The 16,291-nt window shown below is 36.6% G+C and overlaps 1 protein-coding gene across 1 annotated transcript in view; it reads right to left on the bottom strand.

The window, feature by feature from the left end:
* Positions 1 to 16,291, bottom strand: part of DTNBP1 (dystrobrevin binding protein 1) — a 75,184-nt gene that overhangs the window by 58,424 nt on the left and 469 nt on the right. The window contains exons 2-5 of the mRNA XM_082316618.1: positions 13,056 to 13,106; positions 9,898 to 9,948; positions 8,978 to 9,038; positions 4,840 to 4,972 (exon numbers count right to left, since the gene is read on the bottom strand). Of these exons, the coding sequence (XP_082172744.1) occupies positions 4,840 to 4,972; positions 8,978 to 9,038; positions 9,898 to 9,948; positions 13,056 to 13,106 (296 nt within the window). The remainder of the gene's footprint in view (positions 1 to 4,839; positions 4,973 to 8,977; positions 9,039 to 9,897; positions 9,949 to 13,055; positions 13,107 to 16,291) is intronic.

The raw sequence follows: 16,291 nt of genomic DNA, 5'->3' as shown, positions 1-16,291 counted from the left end.
CAATTTTGTACCTGAAAATGCTTTCTATCTAAAGTTTGTCTAATTTAAATTTACCACATACTTTTTTTTTTTAATTGAAGCCTATGTTACCTGCAGTTCTGCAGTAGTACAAAAATTGTTAGAAAAGCTAAATCACAGCTGTGTATCAGAAAATATTAGAGTTTTCAATTTTTCCTACAATAACTTCAAATGTAGCTTTCCTGCACTGTCCCAGCCACCAAAACAACAGAAGCCATCAAGGAGTATTAAAGACATTTTTACAAAGTGCATTCATTTTCTGGCAAAAAGGCATAAAACAGAAAGGATGGAAACAATTATATCAAAGAAATTACCTCTAGGTCAGACAGGGACACAGATTACTAAAAGCTTAAAATGAGCAGTGAAAGACATATATATACAAGAAGATAAAAATTCCTTACATAATTACATTTCTATTAGTGCTCAATTTCATTTTGTTCTTAAAGAAAAGATCTTAAACCCAGCTAGTATCATACCATCTACATGAAGCTAAAACAGCGTCTTTGCTGAAACTACATAGCAAGTACACTAGGACATTTTTCCTTCTGTATTCAAGCCACAGACATTTCCAAGTTTACAACACCAAACTATATGCCTTTTATATAAATCTCTCTACCTTATACAACAACCCTCTCCGCTGAAGCATTCTGCCCTGGAGCCTATGGAAGAGAAAAACTCCCTGTTGAACACAGGTATCTTTAAACGACATTACTCAAATTCCCTGGTTTTAATATATCTCCCCAGTATGTTCCTTGATTTTCTCAGTAAAAGATAAATGCTGTTTCATCTCAGACAATGAAACTCACGAAAGAAAAGTAACAGCAGTTTTTGAACAACTGTCAACCAGTTAGAAAAATTCTGTTAATTAATAATAAAATATTATTTTCTTCAAACATTTTCCCAAGTGCAAATTATTACTCATTTACAGTAAAAGTTTTTACAGCTCACCTAACTGTAAAAATGATTTTAAAATCAAAAAGAAACCACTAAAAACTAGAGTCTTCTAATGGAACGTATGTTCTAGATTTCTGCATCACAAAACATTTATCCAGCTCTTTTTCAAGAGCTACCAACTGCTAGATCCTAACGAAAAAGAAACTGTTATTTAAATAACCAAACACAAATCAGAAGTCCAAGTTCAAATGCCAGGTCTATGAAAAATCTTGATTAATATATTGTCTAGTCTTAAATTGACTGTTACTTGATCAATACCTGCTAATATCTAAATCCTGACATAAGCCACAATTAATAAATAGATAATAGCAAACTAATGACTTCACTTCCCCAAAGACACTCATGTCTTCTGCAAAGAGACAAGTTTATGGGCTACTACTCACTACACTTTTTCCTCCTAAAAGTACTGCTTCCGAGGCTGCCTACAAACTGATGAAATGAACAAAAACTAAATTCTATAATCTCAGAGTACAAGATGTTGCTGGAAGTATACTGCATTTTTCAAACTGGAAAAATCTTTGGCATTTTTACCAAGAAATTAAATAATAAGTATATTTCACTCAAACACACTTTGCTGCTGCAAAACAAGTACCCAAAATATGGCATATTAATTTCCTAAAGTAGTTCTAATGTTACCAAAATAAAAATCTTGTATTTAATGAAAAAGATGTTATAATCACTGTGACCTTATATTTCACAAGTTTTAGCACATTTCCTTAATGTCTGACGGAGCCATTAAGAAGTCTTTAACCCCGCTTCTTAAACAAAGGGAACACGGGCTTTTTTTTTAATGCAAATTTTGAACAAATTGGATTGAATTTTGCAAAGCTAGAAGATGGCAACTTTCATACTTAATACTCAACCTGAAAATAAAGCATGACGTTCTGCTCAAGATATAAACAAGGATACATCCCCTAAGCAGTGCAAAAAGTTTCTGTTTCGCTAATGGATTTTCACACCCATCTAACCCATACTTCAGAAAAAAATATTTATTAAAGAATAGGAAGCAATGGCTTTTATCTCTGTGAATATATACCCAGTCTTATTTTCTTCCCAGTCTCACCAGTCTAAATATTTTCACCCTACATTGGATCTGTTGCCTACGTTCATGACCAGCCTTTCTGAAACCAATATCAAGTTGATCCTTAACATTTGATTTTTAAAAAAACAAAAAAAAACCAAAAAACCAAAAAACCCCAAACAAACAAAAACAACAAAAAAAAGAGGAAAATTAGATTTGGATCAAGGTTGGTGTGCATTGATTTCCTGAAATCAAAACAGGTATTTGAGCAAAATGCCCCTGCTCAAACATGATGCATATTTCCTATTAAGACAAGTATGTCAGATATTGGCAAGTAGATATTTTCTACATCTCCTCAAATAAAAATTGGCTGAAGTGATTATTCAAATTCTAGACTTTGAAAGGGCAATAACTGTCCTTTTTTCTTCAAAGTCTTCAACAGCAGCTACAAGATGTTGTATAATACAACAAATTTATCAAATGAAGACACAGACTTTTTACTTGAAGTGAGGGATGACTGATAATGTGAGTACCTAAGTTAAAGGAATTTCTTTATAACAGTGCTAATGAAAATGTGTCTTGTAATACACAGCAAAAGCTGAAGAATCTGTACATGACTCATACCAATTTTAAGTAGGTCACTAAAAAGGCTCATTTTCATTATCTGAATTTTTTTTAAGCAAAAGCAGCCAGGATTCCCTATCTACTTTCAAAATGAAAGCATTAATAGATTTATTAGAAGTGTATTAGGTCACAACACAGAACTATTACTTTTCTGAAATTATGAAGATTAGCTAAATTACATCTTGGATGCACACTCCAGGACACAGCAGTTTATAATTCTATATTCACATACTTTTTTATAGAATGTTTCGCTCGTGTTTAAAATTCACAGCCACAGTATTAGTCATCTCTTGGAAAAGTGAATACAGTTTACATTTACAAAAAGCAGATAGTTCAGAGTTATGAAAACTAAAAACAGTGAACAGAATATCACAGCAAATTTCTGTTAAGTCACTTCCAGAAGTGTAGATGTTGAATTTAGTATAAATTATACCTTTCTCTTCAAATAGACTCTATAAAACTTATTGGAAAAAAAACAATTCCAAAAAACTCACAGTGGTTAGGAGGAACTAATAAAAACCTCTAGGTCTACTTGAAATCTGACACACAAGGTGAGACTAGAAGATTTGGTGCAAATCTCACAACCTTCACACTAGAATTCAAAATTCATTAGCTTTCCTGAGCAGACTGGTTAACACTTCCTTAAATCCTGCTTGTGCAGTATCAAAAATATTCTAGAGACACTAAGTCTTCTCCAAGTAATTCTACAATCAGGGTGAGATTAATTCTGGTTCTTAAAACTATAACATTAGGAATGGGAAGATAACCCCAATTCATCAGGATTTATAGCATTTGCAGTTATGAATTATAAAGACAATTCCATTAGGTTTTTATTATTTTGTTTATCTTTGGTCTACCAGTGGACTGCATCGTTTTGTGCCTGATGATATTAAAATCAGTATTTAATAAATCATTATTTCAATTGATATTTCCTTAGAAAATAATTGAGCTTTTCAAAAAGCCAACACTAAATGGTTACCACACATGATAAAGACTTACTAAATAAAGTGGTATAAGAAAATAGTAATAAAAAAGGAAATATATTCCTTGGTTCAGAAAGAAATAGCAAAGTTATTACCAGCCTACCTAGGAACAAAAGCTGATTTGTGCATATCCACTGACCATAGAAGAATGAGAAATTAGCCTTTGAACACAAAAAAGAACCCTCTCTTCACATCAGATGCCAGCACACAAATCCAGCCCACCCCACAAAAAACAAGAGCTGCAATTACGTGAAGAATTTCTGCATACTTCCCAGCTGGCATAAGAGTAGTACAGGCAGAGTCCCTGGGGAATTCAGCTACTAAAATCCATGCACAGACAGCAGTTTTTCAAAACTTTAGTTTGATGCAACTTGAACAGATTTTCATGGAGGCAGCAAGAGGCCTACTGTTGAAAGAAAGGCTTGCTACTTGTCAAACACTGTGTCCCCGTTTCAAGGCTCAGCAATGCTAGAGCTTTTCAGAGACTGAGGCCAGATCATTTTTTCCTAGTTTCATTTTCAATGATGGATCAACTGTTTTGTATGCAAGGTTTCCAAAAGTAGTCCACTAAAGCATTCATCTTTTCATCTTTTAAATTGAATCAACAGGTTAACATTTGGTAAAGTTATAAAAATTGGAACCCATCTAACAAACATGAGGTATTTGCTAACCTTAACATGTAGCATTGCTAGTTTCACCCAGCTGGGTATCACTTCAGAATAGCTTAACCTTGTACACTAACTTAAACTATGGAAGCTAGCTTTGGAACCAACAACTATTCTCAACAAAAAGTTTCTGCCTTGAAAGTGTCCCAAGCCAGGCACATTTCTTGCCCCCCAAACCAAACGATGATTTAAAACAAATTATTATATAAAATGATATAGACTCAATCAAAGAGAAGCAACTACGTATGAGTGTTCACACTACTTACACATCTTTAAGAATTTAAAAAGACTTCAAGAATAATAATTTTCAACAGTTCACATCAAGAAATGCAGTGGTCACACAATTTTTTTTTCCCAAATAATGACACATACAATATTTTAACTGCTGGGAGAGCAACCACTAATAATTTTGGTCTTTTATAAAACCAGTTTGTTTAAGAAGTACTGTTTTATAATAGAAAGGATGTGTTTGGGAAGCAAAATTAAATTTTACAATTGCAAAGTTCACAACAGCTGAACTTCAGTCTAATCCTCTGTACTGACTTGAATGCTTGTTATGTCTATAGAACCTTACCTAAGCTTGCCGTGAGGCATTCCAGATCTGCTAAAAAACCAGGTATTTGTTGCAGCTGATCCTGTAGTTCCACCAGACTGTTCCTTTTCTTCTCCCAGTGTGCAGAAAGCATCACAACTTCACTATCCACCAGCTGAAACAAACAGGTTCTTTACTTTACTTGCAAATTTATGTATCTATTTATGAGCATCTTGACTAATTTTTAGAATTCATGCATCTGCAAGCATAAGGTCAGCACAGCAACCCTATAGCACTGTCACTTTTGTACTTCTCAAGAAAATATACAACATGCTTAAGAAAGCCCCTATAGTATGAAATATTTCTATCAAAATGTATTGATCAAAATAAGATAAAAAGTTATTTCTCGATATATTCATCAATGCAGGAAATACTTTATGGATTTTATTAACTGTAAATAACATCCATCTGGAATTTTGACAGCAGCATTGTACTGGTACACAGTAACAACATGGCAGTGCTGCAACGTAACACTTATTTAGATCAATAACTTAGTTTAATGTTGCTAGTCATACTGATTTAATCTTAACAAAACTGAAAATTCTGCACATTCAAAATACTCTAGAAGATGAAATAAATGACATTTTTTAAAAAGTTGCCTTTATAGCATTCCTGCTCTTCTGCTCGTGATAAACATAACTGCAGTAGTTGCAAGTCTTTGTGAACACGCTTCTATATTAGTTCAATTTTTGTTGTTTGATTCCTCCTAACTTTTATTATACAATAGTGTAATGAGAAGAGGATACACTGCTTAAAAGTTTTATATGAAATTATTATATGAATTATATGAAATTATTATATGAATTATATGAAATTATTATATGAATTATATGAAATTATTATATGAATTATATGAAATTATATGTTATATGATTATATGAAAAACAGCAAGATCAAGAGATCTTAGGTAACAAATGTTTTCCTTATATATGATACTTGAGATGATTCAATCATAGTTTCCCTGCTCTTAGTTCCATTACCCATTCTTCCTCTTGCACACAACTGCAGCCTGTGGCTGTGTCTGCACTCCGAACTTCTCAGTTTTTGTAGAGTTTAGTTGCAGAAACTGAAAAAGTCTGAGCAATGGGCAAAGGAAGTTCTCAAAGATTTAAAATTCTACCCACTTCAAACAGATTCTTTTAGAAGAACAGCAACTTCTCCCATTGCCAAATTCCTCCAACTAACTATCCCTGTCAAAAAGCCGTCCTGTTTTACCAGATAAGGTTTGAAAACTTATTCCAAAGCCCAGTGAGTAATGAAACATTTCAGAAGACCAACATCTTTATTTAAATAAAGCCAAGCCTATTTTCGAGAATGAGATATGGAATTTATATCCATTAAACAGTAAAGAGAAAAAAAAAAAAAAAAAAAAAAAGAAAGCAAGCAACCCAAAAGACAAACCCCTATCATGAGATGGGGGCAAACACCAGAAAAACATTTCAGCCCAGAGAGAATTAAATGCAGCTAAAATTACAATCATCTAAAAGCAGTATTTTTAGGACAATTTTGTAGATGGAACTGGTAGTTAGCATCTGTAATTTAACATAGCAAGACTGTAGGCAGCAATTAAAGCTTGAAATTTTTATGTCCCTTTTTCTATTCAACATTTATAAAGTACTGTTGCTGTCTTATTTATCTGCTACTGGCCAATACCAGAAATAGGATACTGGACAAGCGGACCTTTAGGTCTGATATAGTACAGTCAATCCTGTGTGCTTAAACAATTCTTATTTTATTGAACCCTGTATTTTCTACTTTTATAAAAAAAGAAACAAACAAAAAACCCACAAGCAATACATATTTTGGATTCTCCCAAAAGTAAACATCTGAATTTCATGGAAAATTTCGAAGTCTTTTTGGAAGCTTTACATCCTAATTTGCCCAAGCAGCCATAACATGGGAGATTAAGGTTACATTGGTTTTATATATAAGAAACCTCACATTGTTTTCAGAACTACAATTTTGAAAGCAAACTATTGCAAGTATTACAAAATTGTAAGCATCATTTAAGAGATCTTCTGAAAAAAAAAAATCATCATGAGCAGTAAAACACACAAAGCTGGCAGAGAGAACTTCATCTCTAATAACTGAAGGTTTTCAATGGAACGTGTAGAAAAGGTGGGCCATACTATTAGGCAAGAGAAAGAAGAACATAAAATAATATCTTTCTTACCCTAAATACACCCCTTCAAAATACATTAAGCAGTGAGGTTTTTAATCCATTGGGAAAAGATACAGAGAAGACTCCTAAGGAAACCAGAAGAGTCAGGGAGGATGCAGCTGGCCAAAGCAAAGGTTTTGGCCAGGACAGAGAACCCCACAGCTCAGTCCTGCTCTGCATCGTGACCACCCAGCTTACACTGTCTGCCTCTTAAACAGGGTTTGAAATGGAAAGTCTGGTGCGGACCTCCAAAACAGCAGAGCAATGCATTGGTAGCACTTACTGGAAGTTTTCTTTCCCTTCATTCCAGAAATAAACAACACAACTTGTCACTTTACTTCCAGGACAGGAAAACTGAAGAAAATTAGGAGAAACCAGAGACACTTCCCAATCTTTTCAGCCAGACAAGTCAAATCTTGCCGTTTCCTGTCCACTAGGAGACGGCAGGGAACAGTGCCAGGCAACAGCCCTACCCTGACACTAACCACCAACATGCCTCAACCCCAAATATATTCGGTACTCTCCCAGCCCCCCGCAGTGCTTTTAAAGAGCTACAGCAATAACATGCAACATCATTTTTCCAACTGTTTACATTGCATCACATTATTTAATGTTTGCGTTACATTATTTTTACATTACATTGTTTACATTATTATTTATTGTTGACATTGCCGTTTATTGGCAATGTTAAGATGTCTTAAGCAGTCTCAAAATAATATTCCCAGCTAACTTAAAACCTTTCAAATAATGGCAGAAGAATGCAAAAACTGACCACCTGAACTTCTGGATATGTCTTATTTTTACCATCACCTTCTTGTCACACTCTGACAAAGTCGTACTTCTCAATATCCTTCTAGAACCTAACATATCCCACAGAAAAACAGTAAGCTGATATAATTAATATTTTTTGCTTAAGTGCAAGTAGTGATTACAACTATTTGAACAAAAGACAGAAGACAAGAAATTCTGCGTGTCAATGTATCAGTTGAAAAATACTTTAAAAGCATTAGGAAATTCTTGCACTCTATGTTTTTTATAGTAGTTGAAATATCAGAAAGTAAACAGGAGAATGAACTTCAGATAATTGTCAGATGATACCTTGTGAGAAACGTGATCACAGAGAATTTCTGTTTTTACAATACCTACATTCAATACTTTAAGAATATTAATTGTAGGATGAGTACCATCAAATCTGGAAGAGCTGTGAGAAACAAGAGGATCTGGACATTCTGATCCATTCCATCAGCTGCCTGTCAAACACCATCTTAAAACCACAATAAAAAACAATGCAACTTGGCATTTTTCCCAAGTAGCAACACAGAGCATTACTTTTTCCTTATACTGGTTGTACTGGATCCAGATGGGATAGAGTTAACTTCATAGCAGCCCATGTGGCGCTGTGTCTTGGATTTCTGACCAAAACAGTGTTGATAACACACCAATGCTTTGGATATTGCTGAACAATGCTTGTACAGTGTCAAAGCTTTCTCTCTTCACCACTCATCCCCGCTTCCCCTGCAGTGAGTAGGCTGGGGGTGGGCAAGAAGTTGGGAGGGGACACAGCTAGAACAGTTGACCATTGACCAAAGGGATATTTCATACCATATAACACCATGCTCAACAATAAAAACTAAAGGTTTGGTCTTCCATGGTAACCACTGCTCTGAGACTGGCTGGGCATCAGTCTGCTTGTGGGAGGTTGTGAGCGACTGCTTTTGCACCTCTTGTTTTTCCTCTGTCCTTCAATTATTAAACTGTCTTTATCTTGAACCATGAGTTTTCTCATTTTTGTTCTTCCTGTTCTCTCCTATGTCCCACTGGTGGGGGAGTGAACAAGGCTGTGTGGGTGCTTACCTAGTGGCCAGGGTGAACCCAGTACACCGGTACTAAAAATTTTACTTTAAAATTATTTACACATTTTAAAATATTTCAAGTGTGGCATTGTTATTTTTTTCTTACCTCTCCAGCTTTTGCACAATCTTTGGCTCCTTTGTGAAGGGCAGCCCAAGCATCTTCATATCTGAAGAGATGAAAGATAAATGACTATTTTTACTGTGTTCCCCTTACAAAAGAAGATTTCATGGATGCCACTGTGCTTATATTTACAAGGACTACCAGAAATAACAGTTTAAAAATCTGTTTGGTTGTCTTGGTAGAATAGTATATACCAGAAAGAAATATACAGTAAGAAATAATTTCTTTCAAAGAAAAAGCGATTCATGTTTTTTAAACTGCTAGCTTATATCAACAGCTAAATGGACCCAGCAATATTTGTAAGACTACAAATAAAAGCCTTGAGCACTACTTGGAACCCAATTTCATTAAGAAAATGAAAAAAATCAACATGATTGTAATCACACCCTATCCCTCCCAAAAAAAAGGGAATAGTTTGGTTTTTTTTTTAAGATAAAAATACAAAGGGAATTTATAATGCAGATAGCTTCTGTTACTCAGAAAAAAATGTGATTAAATACACATGGAATACACTTTCTTTTCATGGCAATGACACGCATACTGTCTCTATTATAACTGAATGAAACCATATCAAATATGTAAAAGTTATAAAACATCAAATTAAAACCACAGGCTGGGCCTCAGTGCTGGTATCCTTCATCCCTGTGCATGAGACCCTGCACTAAAGTCATCTTTCAAATGTCGCTTTTCCTTCAGAACTTCTCTTTCATTAACGTGACAGCACTTAAGGATTGGGCAAGCTTTAAACACATTTATCATTTGGTAACCACCCTCACTCTACTCACTGCAGAACACCCAAAAAACTATTAAGTAACACCTTCATTTTCTTCTCATTTGCTTAACCCAATAAAGTTATTTCTGAAATTATAGGAAGCAGACACTAACAAAGAAATGGAAGGTCATACCTGCTCAGTAATTCCAGTCCAGCAGAACACTCTGGCAAACACTGAACAGTTCTATAAAACAAATTGTAAATACACAAATATTGTTAATGAACAGAAGGCTGTTATAAAATATGTGTGCACACACATCTGCATTTGACAGATATGCTGAGCACAGAAACATTCCCTACTGTTCACTTTCACAAACATTTTGTCAATTCTGGTTTAAAATGCGTTACACAGTGTATCTTAAAAAAATATTTCAAAGCTGGGGTTGTTTTTTTTCCCTTGTTATTTTATGGTAGCCCATTCTTACCTCTTCTTGACTATGTCCATTAAAAACAACTTCTATGAGGTAATTTCTTAGTACAGTTAACAAACACGCAGGATGAACATTGTATTAACTTAAAACAGTGGACAGAAGCATTCTGAAAATAAGACTACTACACAAGCTCTTTATGTCTCTCAATAAAGATATTGCACTTAATGTATTTACATTAAAAATAAATACTAAGCTAAAGAACCTTTGCCAGTTTAATGCCCTAGTGATCTCCCATTGGATGCATAAATTTTCATTAATAACAGCTTGAAATACAAAGGCAACTTATCATAAGTTAAAGAAAATTCACAATGCAGCACTTTTAAGTATGTATTATGTGAAGATCTTGAAGTCATCCAAGGTTCGTCTCTTGGAAGATTACCAGAATAGACTGTTTTGCACTGTCATCCAAACAATTTGAATGGGAAAAAAAAAAACCAACTACCATAAACAAAACTTTTTTTTCCTTAAGCCAAGGGAAAAGTGATAGAATCAGTGAGGTGGGAAAGGACCTCAGGCAGTCTCTAGTGCAACCTCCTATTGAAAGCAGGACCAGCTAAGGGATCAGACCAGCTTGCTCAGGGCTCTGTCCAGTTGCAACTTGAAAACCTCAGAGAATAGAAACTTCGCAGGCTCTGTAAGCAACCTGTTCCACTGCTTGATTGTTCTCACGGGGAAAAAGCTTTTCCTTATAGTCTTTTCCTGTCTGAACATCTCTTGTTTCAACTTATACCTATCACCTTTCATGTTCCCACCATATACCAGTACCAAGAGCCTGGCTCCACCTCCTTGATAACCTCCTCATAGGTAATGATGGGCTGCTGTTAGGTCTCCCCAAAGCCATCTGTTCTCCAGGCTGAACAAGCCCCAGTCTCAACCTTTCCTCATATACAGAGAGTTCCAACCCTAAACATCTTGGTAGCCCTCCACTAAACTTGCTCCAGGTTATCAATGTCTTTTTTACACTGGGAGCCCAAAACAGTAGCTAGATGTGGTCTAAGGAGTGCTGAATGCAGGGGATAACCACCTCCCTCAGTCCCACTGCCTGTGGTCCTGTTCCCATAGCTCAGGAAGCTGTTGGCTTTCCTTGCTGCCAGGCCTGTTGCTGGCTCACATTCAGCTTGCTGTCTCCCAAGACCCCCAGAGTCTTTTCAGCAAAGCTGCTTCCCAGCTAGTCAGTTAGCCCCAGTCCGTATTGTTGCAGGGGATACCTTCTTTCCAGGGAAAGACTTTGGATTTGTACCTCTTGAATTTCATGAAGTACCTCTTGGCCTATATGGTCCTATGGGCTTTTATGGATTCAGGTCCCCAAATTGATCTTCATCCACTACTGGTCAGTCTCTTCCTTTCACTAAGCACAGAAGACTGGGAGATCTTGTTTGTGAGGACTGAAGCAACAAAGGCATCAAGTACCTCAACAACATCTACATTGGCTGTCACTAAATCATCCACCCCATTCATCAACAATCCCACATTTTCTTTGTTCAGCCTTTTATTACCAATGCAGGCCTAGAAGCATTTCTTCTTGTCCTTGACATCTAAGTGTCAATTCCAGGTGAGCTCTGGCTTTCCTAAGGCTATTCCTGCATGCCAAAGAAGTTATGAAGACAGTATCAAGAAGTTATCCCTGACACCCTCCAGAATTCTTCTTGATTGCATCCTGCTGTGCTGTCCTTTCAGCTGAAGTCAAGGAAGTTAAAGGCCCCCACAAGAATGGGGGTTTAATGATACAGACAATTCCTCAAGTTGTTTAGAGAAGACATCATTCACTCCCTGATTAGATGGTCAGTAACAAACTCCCATAGCAACATCACCCTTACTGGCCTCTCCTCTGATCCTGACCCACAAGCTCTCAGCCATCCTTGCAATCAAGCTAAACTATATTTGTCCCAGAAGTTTATCAGCAAAGCAGTAGTCACCCTGGCATTCCCCTATTTGTGATGATCCAATTGGTTTGCCTGGTGCTTTTCTCAAAAAGTGATGGATGCTTACAGCACACCAGACAAACCAAAATACTATGGACTGGAAACATACAAAGAAGGCAGTTGTCTAAAATAGTTTTATTCAAACCTTCACCCATTCTTAGTTTAGTTTCTTGTCAATACAACCAGTCTTCTGTTAAAAAAACCTCTACATCCAAAACATCAAGCTTCAGGACTTAATACAGTTTATTTCAGATGCCTTATTTTTTGTTCAGGGCTTGTTTTAAAACGAATTTGTGTCTACACACTGTGTTTTAGTAAGAACATGCTTTATGCTAAAGTACATCTGAGCTTATTTGAAGAAGCAACATTTACAGACATCATTTACAGATGTTAAGTAGTCTTTCCTTATAGTTTACACAGGTTGAAAGAATGAGCAATATACTAAAATGGAGAGGATAAAAAAAACCCACCACAATTCTTAAATCTTCTCACAACAGAGATGAAAACAGATAACTGAAGTACTCCATTATACATATATTTTCTACAATAAAAAGGTTCATATTTCTGTTCTTGAATAAAAAAAACTGAATTACAATTTTAGTACAAGATTCACAGAGACTGTAAACAATTACATTTCAGTGTGCTGCAACCTGAATCTTTCATAAAGTACTACTATAACATTGAATATTTGCATAATTTAAATAGTCATTTATAAATTGATTGATGGCCGTCAGAAATTATTTAGGCCTATCAATCAAGGTTCTATTAAGCAAAGTATTTCCTCAATATTAGGGTTAAGCTTTTCTGTTATCAAAAGAATATTCTGTAAAATTATATACAAATGGTTTTGTAACTGGCTCATACATGAGCCACTTTCAAATTTTTCTTCAACAAGAACATTCTAGACCAATGGTATACATTAAGATGTTCAGAAGTACCTCTGCCTGCTTTTTTTTGCTTCTCTTGATTTGTCGCCCAAAGTCTTCAACCTATAAATCAAAAACACAAAACCATCAAATATTTCCAACACCAAAAACAGAGAACAACTTGTTTGAACACATAATGTGTTAATTCTAGTCTATTATAGTTAATTTTGTTTCAGCTTATTTCACAAATAAGTCAAATTTCACTTAGTTTTGTGGAGATTGTCATATGAAATTACTTCCACCTACACCGCGTCTAACTTAACGAGATTTTTTCTACAAGTGCATCGAGCAATTGGGTATGAGAAGTTTAATGAGAGCTATATATCCAAGTCATCCAGCTCTCGATACTGTTTCCTTAGCAGACAGTTATTAAAGATCTGCATAGAAACAATCAATCCCATCCTCAAGAACACCCTTTACAAGAAGGCATACGTGCCAAGGAAAAGCATGACAGTCACAGGGACATTTGTACCCACTTGCCCTAAGTCTGCCAACACAAAACTAGCATGAGCACAACTTTTCTCCTGCCAACTATCAGAATCTCCAGCAGCATCACCACAGTGCGCTGCTGCTGAGCCTGTCTTATGTTTGGTTCATCTATGGCCAAACTGACTTGCTCCTAAAAAACAAAAAACAAAATAAACAAGCAAACCAATCCCAAAACTCCAACTAACAACATGTACACCACACAACCGTTTTCCAGTCAAGCCATATATGCTAGTCAAGTTGGCACGGCAGAGTGAGAAGCAAAACCTGCTATTTTCTGACCACCGAGATGATGGACGTCCTCAGCCTCTATGCCCTTTGGAGTCCCAGCTGTCCGGGACAGAAGGGTTAGGAAGAAATAAAGGACAAACAGACACAAGCAAGATGGCAGTGAGCTATGAGCTCCAATGATATCCTCCAGATGTGACACAGATATATATAATCCTGAGTGACCCAGCTGCTGAGAAACACTCTAATATATAGATATTCAGGCTGCTTCTAGGGTGAGCCCAATCACTCCCCCAGTTTTGACCACCACCAATTTCCCAGAACTCAAAGAAGAAACCTCAAAGCTCTACAGCAAAATAGGTGGTTAACAATTTGAGAAAAAACATGCTAAGGCAGGTCTCCACTCCCTGTTAGAGAGCTCTTCATAATAATCAAGCCAAGCAGCAACAACCACAGCCAGCTGAGGAACAACACCACTGTTGCAGAAAGCTCTGCAATTTGCCCTTCTCCTCTGTCACATTCCCCTGTAGGCACCCCAGCCTCCAACAGCAGCATTCCTCTGCTGGGAATACAGGGAGCAAAGGAAATGCTGGGTCACAGCTACCAGTTCTCTTACTAGAATATCTGCCAGGCAGTCAGAAGTAAAAGTCAGAGGATTTATCACTAGACTACACACTGCTGGCTTCCTTTCAGCAGTGTTCTCTGCACAAAGTAGAGGTAGCGTGAACCACACCACTCAAGCCAGCAGAAGCACACAAATTACTGCCTGAGCACAATACAGCTCACTGTTGGTTTCTTTTTTTTTTTTTTTTTTTATTTCCCCTCCTCCAGGAAAAGATTGCTTGCAGGTAAATGGTTCAAAATCTAGATACCTCACAGGATACACAGAAGTAGACAGGAGACACAGCTGAGCAGGGGAAAGGGGAGCTCATTTCTTTGTACACAGAAATGGCTAATAACCCTAAACTGCTCTTTCTGTAGGTCACACAACCCCAGATTTAATCTTTTTCAGCTGTACATAAGTATTCCCTTATTCCTTTGGAAGGGATATTCTTTCCTTAGAAGCCCTGGAGAAGCTTCTCCCTCTTAATGTTTCAAGATATCCAACTGTTCCACTTTGCAAGCATTCACGTGTAGTTAACAAGTTGGCCACAAATGGGCCAGCATTCTTGACTCCAGAAATACTTTCTCTGGGTTTTGACCATTTTGAGCTGAAGTCTTAATAGCATAAAATGACTTCTATTACCACTTTGGTGGGGTAGGGAATTGGGTAATCCAGAGCACTATGGCACAGTGGTTGCATTGTCTAGGAAGGGAAAAGGGGCAGAACAGGACAAGTCGTGTTCTGGACTGAATCCATGGGAACACTTACAGGAAAGAACTCAATGCCCCCCACAGCCTCTGCTACTATGGCTCCAAGATACAGGTTCCCAATGGCAACAAAGAATACATTCCAGATAAAACAAAAAGAACTTAAAGAAGGGACACTCCAAGAAGGGCATATTAATGGAGCTGCTAAAACACAAAGATGGAAATGATGAAATCAGAGACTGTTCTCAAAACAGAACAAAACACTGCGATACAAGGAAAAAGGCAAATTAGAGACTACGTGGAAACATATTGACTCCACTGCAGCAATACACAGAGATACAGAGTTAAAAGACCATCAGATCCAGCACGTTATGACCCTTCTGTTGTCCTCTTTCATCATGTGAAAAACACCTTTTTCAAAAGAACCTTACACTGTACTGAGGAATCAAACTTTGGGAGAAGTTCTAAAAATAGCAGCAAAACAGAAAGACAGACAGCAATAAAGCAATGTCTTAGTCCACATTCTTAAGACATTTTAATATTCAATTACTGTTTGTTAAGATGAGACAGATAACATTTAAGTAACTTAACTGGTTGATTGGTAGCTTATTCTATCAATTTCTCTGGACCATCATACACTGGTGCAATTAAGTCATTATAAACTATTTATTTTAAGTTTCTGGAGTACACAGACATCCATCACTATATATAACTATTAACCATAGGAGTATTATAAGGCAGCCTCAACATGGCCAAAGACCACGCAGTTTTTAGAAGTCATTGATTACAACACGATACCCTCCTGTGGCTCGTTAACAACCAACAGTTTTGCAGCACAGGCATGACCTTGTTCTCTGGCCATCCACTGACTTCCAGCAGTGCTCATTTGGGCCACCTGCTTCTACTAAAAATAGCACTGATACAGGGGCTATCTAAAAAAACCTCGTGAGGCAACGTAGGAAGAATATCTTTCTACTTTTTAATGTAAGCAAGGGGCTGCTCCTTCCGCTTATCCTGCGCTTCTTTTCCCCAAGTGACAGTAACTCATCTTCCAAGGAAAGAAAAGCTTTTCATACGCCGAAGAGAGTACAGCGATGCTCTTTAAGCAATTACATTAATCTATAAAACCTTGAAGGTCAGTTACTTCATAAAAAATTCAAGCGCGTTAATTGACCCCATTCACATCTTCCTCATTCTCTTAAAACAGCAGCCTCTCTCTCATT

Source organism: Platalea leucorodia, assembly GCF_965183815.1.
Source record: "Platalea leucorodia genome assembly, chromosome: 1".
NCBI lineage: Eukaryota > Metazoa > Chordata > Aves > Pelecaniformes > Threskiornithidae > Platalea > Platalea leucorodia.
This window is presented reverse-complemented; position numbering and strand designations above follow the sequence as displayed.